Source organism: Oncorhynchus keta, chromosome 3 (genome assembly GCF_023373465.1).
Source record: "Oncorhynchus keta strain PuntledgeMale-10-30-2019 chromosome 3, Oket_V2, whole genome shotgun sequence".
In the NCBI taxonomy this organism is placed as follows: Eukaryota; Metazoa; Chordata; class Actinopteri; order Salmoniformes; family Salmonidae; genus Oncorhynchus; species Oncorhynchus keta.
In genome coordinates this window covers 23184880-23200470 of record NC_068423.1, presented here as the reverse complement: position 1 = coordinate 23200470, position 15591 = coordinate 23184880, and the positions used below count along the sequence as shown (strand labels likewise).

General features: G+C 45.9%; 1 protein-coding gene across 1 annotated transcript; it reads right to left on the bottom strand.

Moving 5' to 3' along the window:
- Nucleotides 1-6467: 6467 nt before the first annotated feature.
- LOC118380141 (urotensin-2 receptor-like) lies at nucleotides 6468-7928 on the bottom strand. Its single transcript, XM_052485874.1, has one exon. It carries the CDS (start codon nucleotides 7752-7754, stop codon nucleotides 6468-6470), a length of 1287 nt encoding a protein of 428 aa, XP_052341834.1. The 5' UTR covers nucleotides 7755-7928.
- Nucleotides 7929-15591: the final 7663 nt, after the last annotated feature.

Genomic DNA, 15591 nt, shown 5'->3' with positions numbered 1-15591 from the left:
TGGGGATAGGCAGCCACTCGGCTCTGCTCCTCCATAACAAACAGAGATGGGGGATAGGCAGCCACTCGGCTCTGCTCCTCCATAACAAACAGAGATGGGGGATAGGCAGCCACTCGGCTCTGCTCCGCCATAACAAACAGAGATGGGGGATAGGCAGCCACTCGGCTCTGCTCCGCCATAACAAACAGAGATGGGGGATAGGCAGCCACTCGGCTCTGCTCCGCCATAACAAACAGAGATGGGGGATAGGCAGCCACTCGGCTCTGCTCCGCCATAACAAACAGAGATGGGGATAGGCAGCCACTCGGCTCTGCTCCGCCATAACAAACAGAGATGGGGGATAGGCAGCCACTAGGCTCTGCTCCGCCATAACAAACAGAGATGGGGGATAGGCAGCCACTGGCTCTGCTCCGCCATAACAAACAGAGATGGGGGATAGGCAGCCACTCGGCTCTGCTCCTCCATAACAAACAGAGATGGGGGATAGCCAGCCACTCGGCTCTGCTCCGCCATAACAAACAGAGATGGGGGATAGGCAGCCACTCGGCTCTGCTCCGCCATAACAAACAGAGATGGGGGATAGGCAGCCACTCGGCTCTGCTCCTCCATAACAAACAGAGATGGGGGATAGGCAGCCACTCGGCTCTGCTCCGCCATAACAAACAGAGATGGGGGATAGGCAGCCACTCGGCTCTGCTCCGCCATAACAAACAGAGATGGGGGATAGGCAGCCACTCGGCTCTGCTCCGCCATAACAAACAGAGATGGGGGATAGGCAGCCACTCGGCTCTGCTCCTCCATAACAAACAGAGATGGGGATAGGCAGCCACTCGGCTCTGCTCCGCCATAACAAACAGAGATGGGGGATAGGCAGCCACTCGGCTCTGCTCCGCCATAACAAACAGAGATGGGGGATAGGCAGCCACTCGGCTCTGCTCCGCCATAACAAACAGAGATGGGGGATAGGCAGCCACTCGGCTCTGCTCCGCCATAACAAACAGAGATGGGGGATAGGCAGCCACTCGGCTCTGCTCCCCCATAACAAACAGAGATGGGGGATAGGCAGCCACTCGGCTCTGCTCCGCCATAACAAACAGAGATGGGGGATAGGCAGCCACTCGGCTCTGCTCCGCCATAACAAACAGAGATGGGGGATAGGCAGCCACTCGGCTCTGCTCCGCCATAACAAACAGAGATGGGGGATAGGCAGCCACTCGGCTCTGCTCCTCCATAACAAACAGAGATGGGGGATAGGCAGCCACTCGGCTCTGCTCCGCCATAACAAACAGAGATGGGGGATAGGCAGCCACTCGGCTCTGCTCCTCCATAACAAACAGAGATGGGGGAAGGCAGCCAAGGCTCTGCTCCGCCATAACAAACAGAGATGGGGGATAGGCAGCCACTCGGCTCTGCTCCTCCATAACAAACAGAGATGGGGGATAGGCAGCCACTCGGCTCTGCTCCGCCATAACAAACAGAGATGGGGGATAGGCAGCCACTCGGCTCTGCTCCTCCATAACAAACAGAGATGGGGATAGGCAGCCACTCTGCTCTGCTCCTCCATAACAAACAGAGATGGGGGATAGGCAGCCACTGGCTCTGCTCCGCCATAACAAACAGAGATGGGGGATAGGCAGCCACTCGGCTCTGCTCCACTCCGCTCCAAACACCATCCTATTCCCTATCCAATGCATTACTTTTTTCCCCCTCCATTCCTCTATTGGCCCTGATCAAAAGTAGTATATAGGGATAATACACCTCGCTACCTGAGAGTATGACATCGGAGAAACATTCAACAAGGCTCCGGTGGTGTCTGCTGGCCTAGTATATTAGTCTCTGTGACTCATTTGGATCATTATTATTGATGAGCGTGCCCCAGGCGGCTCTGTGAGGTAAAGTGGCACAGTGACCGCTGCCTCTCTCTCTGACCGCCTGACTCAGCGATCTGACAAGCTAATCCATGTTTCATGAAAGGACATCAGGAGTGTCTGCCATTGTAAATGACCACTAGTAGGGGGGTTCAGGTCTTGACATATGGTGCTTTCTAACGCAGCTGCTTCAGATGTCATATGACGTCATCTCCATATGATTAGTATGCATTAAATCAGTTTAGGGTTTGATTCTGGGAGTCATAAGTTATCAGCTGTGACCTCCCTCAGCGGTGAGGACATATGCGAATGAGAGAGTCTTCTGAAGTGTCAGGGTGAGCATGAGAGCCAGAGATAAGGGGGGAGTGGGTACTTCAAAGAGAGAGAGAAAGTGTTCCTGTGTGTGCATGCGTGTGTGAAAGGAAGTGTATGTTTTATTTAAGGGGGGTTATCAAGAATTGGCTTAGGTGGTGTGTGTGTGTGTGTGTGGAAGGGGGTGTGGCAATGGGTGAAGTCAGCACATGGACACAAACATTTTAGAGGCCCCCATCTTGGCGGTGTAGAGAAACATAAGCATTTTTAAGCCATTTCTTCAATGGTTTTAGACATTTTCAATTCTCCCTGACTGTCTATTTTGGTGATTGTTAGTTCTCAAAAGGTATATTATTGGAAAAAATATAGATCCATTCTATTTTCTAGGTTCTTTTATATCTGGTTTTGGTCATTAAATTTACACTGAAAGCGTTTTCCCATCCCGAAAATGTATCATAAACAGAAAAGTATGTTTTTACATGTTTTTTTATTTACTGTTTGGACAGTAAAACATCTTTTCAGTGGCAGAAAAGTCCCTGTGGGTGAGCAGAGAGTTTGAGGAGGTAGAGATGTGAAGGCAGATGATGGTGTGAAGTGACACTGATACGGTTCCTGATGAAGCAGATTGGACTGAACAAGATTCTGTGCTGTACATGAAGCATGAGGTATGATTTATCCATCGTAGCTGCCACGCGCACAGCACAACTAGAACAGACTCCCTGTCCTGATAAATAGTTTAAAATGTAAAATACATAACTATTGGATAAAACAAAGATATTGATCCAGTCAGATCAATTCTGGAGCACACCCTGATAGGATGATCATCCATTGATGATCAATGAAACACTGATATATGATCAGGAGAAGGAGAATTGTGATGATGTGTAGAAGGCCCGATGAAAACAAACCAAAATAAACACGTAGATTTCAGCACTATGGCCAGCGTTCATACTGGTGTTCAAGTTCCGACCTTCAGCACCATGACCAGCGGTCATACTGGTGTTCAAGTTCTGACCTTCAGCACCATGGCCAGCGGTCATACTGGTGTTCCGGTTCTGACCTTCAGCACCATGACCAGCGGTCATACTGGTGTTCCGGTTCTGACCTTCAGCACCATGGCCATCGGTCATACTGGTGTTCCGGTTCTGACCTTCAGCACCATGACCAGCGGTCATACTGGTGTTCCCGAAGTTCTGACCTTCAGCACCATGGCCATCGGTCATACCAGATCCCCGATGTTCTGACCTTCAGCACCATGGCCAGCGGTCATACCATTTCCCCCGATGTTCTGACCTTCAGCACCATGACCAGCGGTCATACCATTTTTTCCCCTGATGTTCTGACCTTCAGCACCATGACCAGCGGTCATACCATTTTTTCCCCTGATGTTCTGACCTTCAGCACCATGACCAGCGGTCATACCATTTTTTCCCTGATGTTCTGACCTTCAGCACCATGACCAGCGGTCATACCATTTTTTCCCCCGATGTTCTGACCTTCAGCACCACATGACAGTAGAAAGCGACCAGTCAGGTATTACTGAAGCCATCTGCACTCAGAGGATAAAGACTGGACGGTCTACACAGTTTCTTCACCTTAGTGCAAATGAAGGAGATGAGGGCAGGAAAGAGAGGAAAGCCCATAGGTTGTTATTAATAAACGTACCAATAAGGTGCAGAACGAAACCCCCAGCGTGGCTAAAACCCGCATGCCCTTATTATTGGTTGTAATATGATCACCTCTTATGGAGCAGAATTACTTATTTTAAGATTTATTACATGCTAAATCATTTCTCACATTTAGCTCTATATCAGAGCTATGTAACAAGTAAGTGCATGCTTTTATGATCAGTAAATGTCATGCTATTTCAGATAGGCTATGATCAGTAAACGTCATGCTATTTCAGATAGGCTATGATCAGTAAACATCATGCTATTTCAGATAGGCTATGATCATTAAACATCATGCTATTTCAGATAGGCTATGATCAGTAAACATCATGCTATTTCAGATAGGCTATGATCAGTAAACATCATGCTATTTCAGATAGGCTATGATCAGTAAACGTCATGCTATTTCAGATAGGCTATGATCAGTAAACATCATGCTATTTCAGATAGGCTATGATCAGTAAACGTCATGCTATTTCAGATAGGCTATGATCAGTAAACATCATGCTATTTCAGATAGGCTATGATCAGTAAACATCATGCTATTTCAGATAGGCTATGATCAGTAAACGTCATGCTATTTCAGATAGGCTATGATCAGTAAACATCATGCTATTTCAGATAGGCTATGATCAGTAAACATCATGCTATTTAAACATCATGATTTCAGGGCTATGATCAGTAAACATCATGCTATTTCAGATAGGCTATGATCAGTAAACATCATGCTATTTCAGATAGGCTATGATCAGTAAACATCATGCTATTTCATAGGCTATGAGTAAACGCTATTTCAGATCATTAAAACATCATGCTATTTCAGATAGGCTATGATCAGTAAACATCATGCTATTTCAGATAGGCTATGATCAGTAAACGTCATGCTATTTCAGATAGGCTATGATCAGTAAACATCATGCTATTTCAGATAGGCTATGATCAGTAAACATCATGCTATTTCAGATAGGCTATGATCAGTAAACATCATGCTATTTCAGATAGGCTATATAGAATGTCAGGTATAGTACACTTTATTTGTATTTTACATCACTCAAATGACCAATATTGAGAGGTGGAGAGGTGTACTCCAGCAGTGACTTCTGCTGTAATGCATTGGAGCAGGCTCTGGGCTGGCCTCATAGCTGGGAATGACACGTTTGAATATGAAGCTATGTTCCACTACTGAGTTGCCCCCTGTTCTTCTCAGCCAGACAGACAGACAGCAACGATCCAGGGCAGAAAGAGGAAGTGCTTTTACTCCTGTGTGACTCAGTCTACTGATCAACAGGTAACTGCCAACATAATGGGAACATTTGAGCAAATGAGGGATAGAAAGTCATATTGAAAGCAGGTGCTTCTACACAGGTGTGATTCCTGAGTTTATTAAGCAATTATCATCCCATCATGCTTAGGGTTATGTATAGAAATGCTGGGAAGGCCATTATTTTGGCTACCAATTACTATGCCCACATCCACAGGGCATGAGTGGTCTCTGAATGGTTGAATGAGCATGTTTTAAATCATATGCATTGGTTGTCAGTCACCAGATCGCAACCCAATTGAATACTTATGGGAGATTCTGTGGGCGGCACCTGAGACAGCGTTTTCCACCACCATCAACAAAACACCACATTTCTCGTGGAAGTATGGTGTCTCATCCCTCCAATAGAGTTCCAGACACTTGTAGAACCTATGCCAAGGTGCATTGAAGCTGTTCTGGCTCGTGGTGGCCCAATGCCTTATTAAAACACCATGTTGGTGTTTATTTTGGCAGTTACCTCTGTATTTACACTTCACCTGTCTGTTGAGTCTGCTGAGCTGTATCTTCCACCTCCACGGTGTGTCTTCCTCCCTGGTGGTATTCAATGAAAGTACTTATTAGAGTCGACCTGCCTCACTGTCTCCACGGATAATACACGGTGAAAGACAACAGGAGTAAGTCAGGTAGAACAAAGCACAAGAAATTCAGAGTAAAAATAAAATAAAAACCGCTCTCTGCCCTGAGTTGACACGGCTCTGATTGACCTGTCCACTGTCCAGTCATATCTAACTTGAGGGACAGAAAGAAAGAAATGGAGGGGAGGTGAGGAAAGGAGGAAGGAATGAGAGAATGAAGGGAGGGAGTGAGGAAGGAAGCAAGCAAGGAAGGAAAATACAACAGAAATTGTTTTTGGCTGCAATTTTTTTCCCCAAAGGTCCATACAGTACTATTAAAGGCCCAGTGCACTACTTTTGTGAAAAAAATATTTATTTCCCAAAATAAATATTTATTTGTTAATATATATTTAGTTATTGAGATTTTTCATGGGGTGCTGTAGCACCCCTACTTCCCGCTGCTATGTATAAGGCGTATTACTTGACAAAGATCCAACTAGGATCAAAATGTTGTATTGTTTGTGTGTCTGATAAAATCACCATACCAGAGTTGCTGACATTGCTTTTTTCTAGCATAACACAGCAACCATAATATATCCAGCCATATCACAATGTAAAGCTTAGCAAATTACTTGTGTGCTCTTGACAGGTGCGTAAAAGGGTTGATAATTCGTTCGTAAAGGGACAATAATAGATAGACTGTTTACCTGTTGCGGTTAAAAACACTCTCCCTTTGTAACGCTCACTGTCCCCTCACAGTCCCCATCACCAGGATCTCCGAGTTAAACTCAAACTGATTCGAGGAGGATGCCGACTTCCCGCAGGAATACAAGCTGGGAGTACGCTGCTTAAACGACGACGTGTAGCGGTAGAAGCTCTTGTGTCTGTTCTTCAGGTATTCCCTATAGTTCTTAGTGAGGAGGGTGTAGAGGAAAGGGTTAATGCAGCTGTTGGTGTAGGTGAGACAGGCCACCAGGTAGTTAATACAGGTGCGCGTGTTAGAGGCTAGGCTTAACGGTTTGTTGTGGTACAACGGGAACAGTTGCCATATCCAGAACGGAAGGAAACACGCCCAGAACACCAGAACTATAGTGAAAATCATTACCAAGACTTTCTGCTTCGGGGATCGCATGTTCCTTTTGTTGACGACTGAGTTCTTCTGGGACTCTAAATAAGTGCCGGCTAACTTTGTATACAGATAGCCGATAATCAACCCAGGCGCCACGATGCTCGTGCCAAATAAAACGGTCAGGTAGATCTTATACGCCCGGGGTGCCCAGGTTGGCGCGCACATCCTCTTCACTGCTCCGTCGGGCGCGCTCTTGGTGGTCTCCGTGACCATGACCGTCATGGGTAAGGTGAGGACCAGGGAGAGAAGCCAGACCCCCCAGGCCAGGGCTTTGCGGTAGCTCTTGGAGCGCCAGACCGTGTCCAGGGGCTTGGTGACGGCCAGGTATCGCTCCGTGCACATCACAGTGAGGGTAAAGATGCTCGCGTGCATGGTGAGCAGGTCCAGGCTGAGGAGAATGCGGCAGCCCACATCTCCGAAGTACCAGTCTTTGAGGAAGTAGGTGCACACCACGAACGGGATGGTGGAGAGATACAGGAGATCCGCTAGCGCTAGATTAATGATGGAGATGCACATAGAGGTGGCGAAGCGGATAGAATGACACATCACTACCAGAGTGTACACATTCCCCGTCACGCCGACTATGTAGACGACCGACAACAAGGTCCCGAAAGTGGAGGTGATAACCAGCTCATCCACAATGCTCCCCGAGCCGCTGTTTGGAGCGGGCAGACTGACGTTCTGGTTAACAGTACTGTTGTGGTTCATCGCGCCGCGTAGAGCCTCTCCGATGTCGTCCCGTTGTTGTAACAGTATTGTGTTTATGGTGGAGAAGTTGTAAAAGACGCAGCAGTTTAATTTGCTAGTGAAGCGCACCGGTGCAGGTTGTGTGTTAACGTTGGCGATATCGGTCTGCGCTCGCTGCCTCTGCTCCTCTCGGCTTCTCCTGACGTCAGTCATCGAACTCTTCCCCAGTCACACTCCCGTGGGTCTTGCATTACATATAAAAACACAACACAATATATAGTACCCTATGTAGTAGCCTACACTGTATTTCATTCATTGAGTTCATCCATGAGAGGTGACAAAATAAATCACGTATAATTTTCAAAACAAGAAGCTGCATTTCATGCATGATTTTTAGCAGGCAAGGTAAACTCTTTAACGAAGATTAATTGAGTGTCGACATTCTACCACAGGAGGTTGGTGGCACCTTAATTGGGGAGGACGGGCTCGTGGTAATGGCTGGAGCGGAGTCAGTGGAATGGTATCAAATACATCAAACACATGGAAACCATGCCATTCCATTCGCTCCGTTCCAGCCATTATTATGAGCCGTCCTGCCTTCAGCAGCTGCCACTTTCTACAAATGTATTACAGTTCATTGTAAAATGTTTACAACGCCCATTTCAAGGACAGAGCGCGAGACACTTTTACGTACATACATTCGGGGTTATTAACACAACAGTGACTTGTCTCCATCGCTAAGGGACTGTACATTATTTATAAGGAGGGATACCTGGAGAAAATCATTTTGTAAGCATTACTTTTCAACGAAGTCAAGGTTGTGGGTTCGCAGACCACTGTGTGAATTTATCATCTTATTTGTGGTCTTTGAATTGTTTTGTCTTTTCTAAACGCATTTCATGCAGTTCTACTGTTACATGATGCAGACAAGCAGAATATTGTTTAGTACCACAACAGAGCATGACAGTGAATGAGCGCATGCAGCTAGCTGCACCTGAAACGTTTATGTCTACACAGGCTATTGTTCAGAAGACGACAGTCTGTTTCGAACAATACTAAAGTTGTCTTTCAACTGTAAAATCTGAGCGCAGCAGAGCCAGTTACGACTGAAGTATCTGATCGCCAATAGATTAGAGAAAAATATGAAAAAAACAAATATTCACACAACAAGCGCATATCACCAGTTATTCTTTCTTCATGTGGAAAACAATCATTTTCAAATGTTGTCACAAAATAGATTTGTGTTGACTGTGATTAGGGCGTGGGACTATAAGAACATTTGCTAGGCTACATTAACAAACTACTGTAGGCATGCATACTGATGATCCTCAAAACGTAGACTGGTCAAACTCGTGTTTCTAAAAGTGAATTCAAAGGCACTGTGTAACCTAATAAGGCATTTTTTCATTTCATTATTATTTAATTATAAATAATAGTTTTTTTAAATGTTATTTTATACCACTTAAATGTGAAATGTATGGACATGTTGTTGAAATGATGAGTGCTCCTGCCAGTCTGCAGTGCGCTACAAATGCTTCACAATTTATTGATCAAATTGCAGGCTATAGACTTAGCTTAATAATAATATAGCCTAAATCATACATTTTCATTCCTTCGTATGCTACCTGCCACATGACTGACTTAAGAGTTAGTATGTTGTTTAACAGCCTGTTGAAATGTCAATCGTCAATTGCTAGCAACCACAGGAGGCTGGTTAGCTCTCAATCTGGAATAATATCAAACACCTAAACATGTTTGATGTGTTTGATACCTTTCCGTTGACTCCATTCCAGACATTACTATTGCCTCCCCTCTCACCATTCCGTTGACTCCATTCCAGACATTACTATGAGCCTGTCCTCCCCTCTCACCATTCCATTGACTCCATTCCAGCCAGTACTATGAGCCTGCCTCCCCTCTCACCATTCCATTGACTCCATTGCAGACATTACTATGAGCCTGCCTCCCCTCTCACCATTCCAGCCATTAATATGAGCCTATTCCATTGACTCCATTCCAGCCATTACTATTGCCTCCCTCTCACCATTCCATTGACTCCATTCCAGACATTACTATGAGCCTGCCTCCCTCTCACCATTCCATTGACTCCATTCCAGACTTACCATTTCCAGCCATTACTATGAGCCTGCCTCCCTCACCATTCCATTGACCCATTCCAGACATTACTATGAGCCTGTCCTCCCTCTCACCATTCCATTGACTCCATTCCAGCCAGTACTATGAGCCTGTCATTATTGAGCCTTCCTCCCCTCTCACCATTCCATTGACTCCATTCCAGACAGGAGGCCTGTCCTCCCCTCTCACCATTCCATTGACTCCATTCCAGACATTACTATGAGCCTGGACATTACTATGAGCCTGCCTCCCCTCTCACCATTCCATTGACTCCATTCCAGACATTACTATGAGCCTGCTTCCCCTCTCACCATTCCATTGACTCCATTCCAGCCATTACTATGAGCCTGCCTCCCCTCTCACCATTCCATTGACTCCATTCCAGCCATTACTATGAGCCTGCCTCCCCTCTCACCATTCCATTGACTCCATTCCAGACATTACTATGAGCCTGTCCTCCCCTCTCACCATTCCATTGACTCCATTCCAGACATTACTATGAGCCTGCCTCCCCTCTCACCATTCCATTGACTCCATTCCAGCCATTACTATGAGCCTGCCTCCCCTCTCACCATTCCATTGACTCCATTCCAGACATTACTATGAGCCTGTCCTCCCCTCTCACCATTCCATTGACTCCATTCCAGCCAGTACTATGAGCCTGCCTCCCCTCTCACCATTCCACTCCATTCCAGACATTACTATGAGCCTGTGATTCCATTGACTCCATTCCAGACATTACTATGAGCCTGTCCTCCCCTCTCACCATTCCATTCCCATTCCAGACATTACTATGAGCCTGTCCTCTCACCATTGACTCATTCCAGACATTACTATGAGCATCCCCTCTCACCATTCCTCCTCTCACCATTCCGTTGACTCCATTGAGCTCCATTCCAGACATTACTATGAGCCTGCCTCCCCTCTCACCATTCCATTGACTCCATTCCAGCCAGACTATGAGCCTTCCCCTCTCACCATTCCATGAGCATTACTATGAGCCTGTCCTCCTCTCACCATTCCATTGACTCCATTCCAGACATTACTATGAGCCTGCCTCCCCTCTCACCATTCCATTGACTCCATTCCAGCCATTACTATGAGCCTGCCACCATTCCATTGACTCCATTCCAGACATTACTATGAGCCTTCCAGCCATTACTATGAGCCTCCTCCCTCTCACCATTCCATTGACCATTCCAGCCATTACTCCTGCCTCCCCTCTCACCATTCCAGACATTACTATGAGCCTGCCTCCCCTCTCACCATTCCATTGACTCCATTCCAGACATTACTGAGCCTGAGCCTGACATTACTATGAGCCTCCCCCTCTCACCATTCCATTGACACCATTCCATTGACTCCATTCCAGCCAGTACTATGAGCCTGCCACCATTCATTCCAGACCATTCCAGACATTACTATGAGCCTGTCCTCCCCTCTCACCATTCCATTGACTCCATTCCAGCCAGTACTATGAGCCTGCCTCCCCTCTCACCATTCCATTGACTCCATTCCAGCCATTACTATGAGCCTGCCTCCCCTCTCACCATTCCATTGACTCCATTCCAGCCTAGAGCCTGCCTCCCCTCTCACCATTCCATTGACTCCATTCCAGAGCCACCATTCCATTGACTCCATTCCAGACATTACTATGAGCCTGTCCTCCCCTCTCACCATTCCATTGACTCCATTCCAGACATTACTCCTTCCTCTCACCATTCCATTGACTCCATTCCAGACATTACTATGAGCCTGTCCTCCCCTCTCACCATTCCATTGACTCCATTCCAGCCATTACTACCATTCCATGAGCCTGTCCCCTATGAGCCTGTCCTCCCTCTCACTCCATTGACACCATTCCTCCCCTCTCACCATTCCATTGACTCCATTCCAGCCTATGAGCCTGCTTCCTCTCACCATTCCATTGACTCCATTCCAGCCTGAGCCTGCCTCCCCTCTCACCATTCCATTGACTCCATTCCAGCCATTACTATGAGCCTGCCTCCCCTCTCACCATTCCATTGACTCCATTCCAGACATTACTATGAGCCTGTCCTCCCTCTCACCATTCCATTGACTCCATTCCAGCCAGTTCCACCATTCCATTGACTCCATTCCAGCCATACTATGAGCCTGCCTCCCCTCTCACCATTCCATTGACTCCATTCCAGCCTATGAGCCTGTCCTCTCCCCCATCTCACCATTCCATGAGCCATTACTATGAGCCTGCCTCCCTCTCACCATTCCATTGACTCCATTCCAGACATTACTATGAGCCTGTCCTCCCCTCTCACCATTCCATTCACTCCATTCCAGACATTACTATGAGCCTGCCTCCCCTCTCACCATTCCATTCACTCCATTCCAGACATTACTATGAGCCTGCCTCCCCTCTCACCATTCCATTCACTCCATTCCAGCCAGTACTATGAGCCTGCCTCCCCTCTCACCATTCCGTTGACTCCATTCCAGCCATTACTATGAGCCTGCCTCCCCTCTCACCATTCCATTGACTCCATTCCAGCCATTACTATGAGCCTGCCTCCCCTCTCACCATTCCATTGACTCCATTCCAGCCATTACTATGAGCCTGCCTCCCCTCTCACCATTCCATTGACTCCATTCCAGCCATTACTATGAGCCTGTCCTCCCCGAATAAGGTGCCACTGGCCGCCTGTGATAGTGACAGAATCACACATTATCCGACTTCCCAGGAAAAGTACATGTTCTGTCTCCTTGGCTATAGAAAGTTGTAGGGCAGCCTCTGATTGTCAAAGAGACAAATTTAAGATATCCCATATGCGTTGGAGTCACGTCTTTCCCCTGCTTTTAATAGTTTGTTTCTAGCATAAAGCATTGCAGACTAAAGTGTCGCTATAGATCACTTTATATAATCAAGTCAAATCAAATCAAATGTATTTATACAGCCCTTCGTACATCAGCTGATATCTCAAAGTGCTGTACAGAAACCCAGCCTAAAACCCCAAACAGCAAGCAATGCAGGTGTAGAAGCACGGTGGCTAGGAAAAACTCCCTAGAAAGGCCAAAACCTAGGAAGAAACCTAGAGAGGAACCAGGCTATGTGGGGTGGCCAGTCCTCTTCTGGCCACCCCTCAAGTCCATTTAATAAGTAAAAAACAATCTGATGCTAACAAAGGATAGGTCTATGCTTTTAGCAACAATGGCCTCACATAGGCCCCTCAACTCGAGTGCATGGTGACCGAAGGAATAGGCTGACCAAATCTATGGAGAGTATACTATATTAAGGCTGTCTAACAGGTAGACCTACCTCTTATTTCTGGAATAGGAAGGAACAGGCTGACCAGATTTCTGGAGAGTAGACTATATTTAGTCTAACAGGTAGACCTACCTCTTATTTCTGGAATAGGAAGGAACAGGCTGGCCAAAGAGCAGTAGCGAGCTTACCTCCGGTCCTCCTTGTCCTCTTCATGCTCTACCTCTCAAGCTGAACAGAACATCAGTAGGCCTAGTCCATTCGCACAGATATGACATTTTTTGACCAACACATTTCTTTTCTTCTTCTTCAGAACAAGCCTTTGATTTGCCTCCTGAAGTTCAGTCATTGGTCAGGCAGCACCAAAGGGTCTACATCAGCTAGAGCTGGGCAGGCCGGTGCTGATGATTGGGATAGCCTGTCCACTGCAGTGTGTAATGCAGTGGAGGCTGGGTTTTATACACCATCCCGGCAGAGCAAAAAAACTCTGGGAAGGAAGTACATTTTGTTAGAAATGTAACTTTGACCTGTGCTTCTCAGAGCGTAATTTGATTGATACCACACTAGGCACACTTGGTATTGTGCGCAGAGCAGAGAGTCAGGGATGAGGGGTAAATATCAAGATATAATAAGTAACTAATTCTCTAACACTAAGCAATATGACAATTAGTCGATCACAAATGACATGAGCCTCCCCCTTGACTAAATAAAACAAATACTAAACCATCCCCCGTGACTCAAATTGAAATGGCATGACCCTCCCCCATTTTCCTCCTGGCAAACAATTGTATAAATTTCGACGGCTCTCTAATTTGATCTCCAAGGTGCTCTTTTAATGTGAATTGGGAAAGTATTAAGACCCCTTGAATTTTTTCACATTGTTATTTAGCAGACTTATTGTAAAATTGAATAAATAGTTGTTTTTTTTCGATCATCAATCTTCACACTACCCCATAATGACACAGCCTACATAAGTATTCAGACCCTTTACTCATTACTTTGTTGAAGCACCTTTAGCAGCGATTACAGTCCCTAGTCTTCTTGGGTATGATGCTACAAGCTTGGCACACCTGTATTTGAGGAGTTCCTCCCATTCGTCTCTGCAGATGCTCTCAAGCTCTGTCAGGTTGGATGGGGAGCATCGCTGCACAGCTATTTTCAGGTCTCTCCAGAGATGTTCAATCAAGTTCAAGTCCGGGCTCTGGCTGGGCCACTCAAGGACATTCAGAGACTCGTCCCAAAGCCACTCCTGCATTGTCTTGGCTGTGTGCTTAGGGTTGTTGTCCTGTTGGAAGGTGAACCTTCGCCCCAGTCTGAGGTCCTGAGCGCTCTGGAACAGGTTTTCATCAAGGATCTCTCTGTACTTTGCTCCATTCATCTTTCCCTTGATCCTGACTAGTCTCCCAGTCCCTGCCGCTGAAAAACATCCCCACAGCATGATGCTGCCACCACCATGCTTCCCCGTAGGGATGGTGCCAGGTGTTCTCCAGACGTGACGCTTGTCCTTCATGCCAAAGAGTTCAATCTGGTTTCATCAGACTATGTCAAGGGGTCTGAATACTTTCCGAATGCACTGTAAATCAGGCTGGGAAATGTAGTAATATAAACTCATGAAAAGGGTCTCATGATCATAATCTTTCTCACCTGTACATTTATAGTAGGCTAATAATGCTGCACAGGCCATATAATAACATACCATTAACTTGATTAAATGCGAAAATATGATGTCGAGGAAATAGTTTACCTGAGCAGTAATCTACCAAATTATGGAGAAAGTGTTTGCACTTTGGGCTTCTGTATTCCAGTCGTGAAATATAGATTTTGACAAGCGGTTATTATTTAATTTCCAATTAGTTCGCTCTTTTAAAAGCTCCTTCAGGAAAGGGCAGACAGGTCAGGTGTCTGTACGGGTAATTTTCCTGATCAGAGGGGGTCATGCTGTTTCCGGATGGAGAGAGCAACAACAGGTGGTGTGTCCCTGAAGAAAACAACAGTAAGCCCGAATTAAACGGACCCCTTCTCCCGCCTCACTGCGCCACTGTCAGACACAACCACACTACATCATCAGTCTTCAAGGCCAACCTATTGTTCTCTGCTCACTCCCTGTGTGTGTGTGTGTGTGTGTGTGTGTGTGTGTGTGTGTGTGTGTGTGTGTGTGTGTGTGTGTGTGTGTGTGTGTGTGTGTTACCATTATGTATACCTGTGATATACCCAAATGTATTTATTTCAATAGTGAAAATATAGCTTTCAATTTGGCTATATAGTCCGCCATTTTGGACTTGAGATCAAATGTTTCATGTGAGGTGACAGAACAAAATGTCACCTTTTTATTTCATGGTATTTTCATATCTGCTTTACCGTTTAGACATTAAATCACTTTGTGGATCTAGTCCCCCCATTTGAAGGTATCATAAGTATTTGGACAAATTAACGTATGTGTAAATGAACGTATGTGTAGTCAAAAGTTTAGTATTTGGTCCCATATTCCTAGTACACAATGACAAAATCAAGCTTGTGATTCTACATACTTGTTGGATGCATTTGCTGTTTGCTTTGGTTGTGTTTCAGAATATTTTGTGCCCAATAGAAATGAATGGTAAATAATGCATTATGTGATTTTGGAATACATTTTATTGAACACTTCTACATTAATGTGGATGCTACCATGGTTACGGA

Excerpts from the sequence above, each read along its gene's own strand:
- LOC118380141 (XM_052485874.1), bottom strand. The coding sequence starts at position 7,754 with ATGACTGACGTCAGGAGAAGCCGAGAGGAGCAGAGGCAGCGAGCGCAG.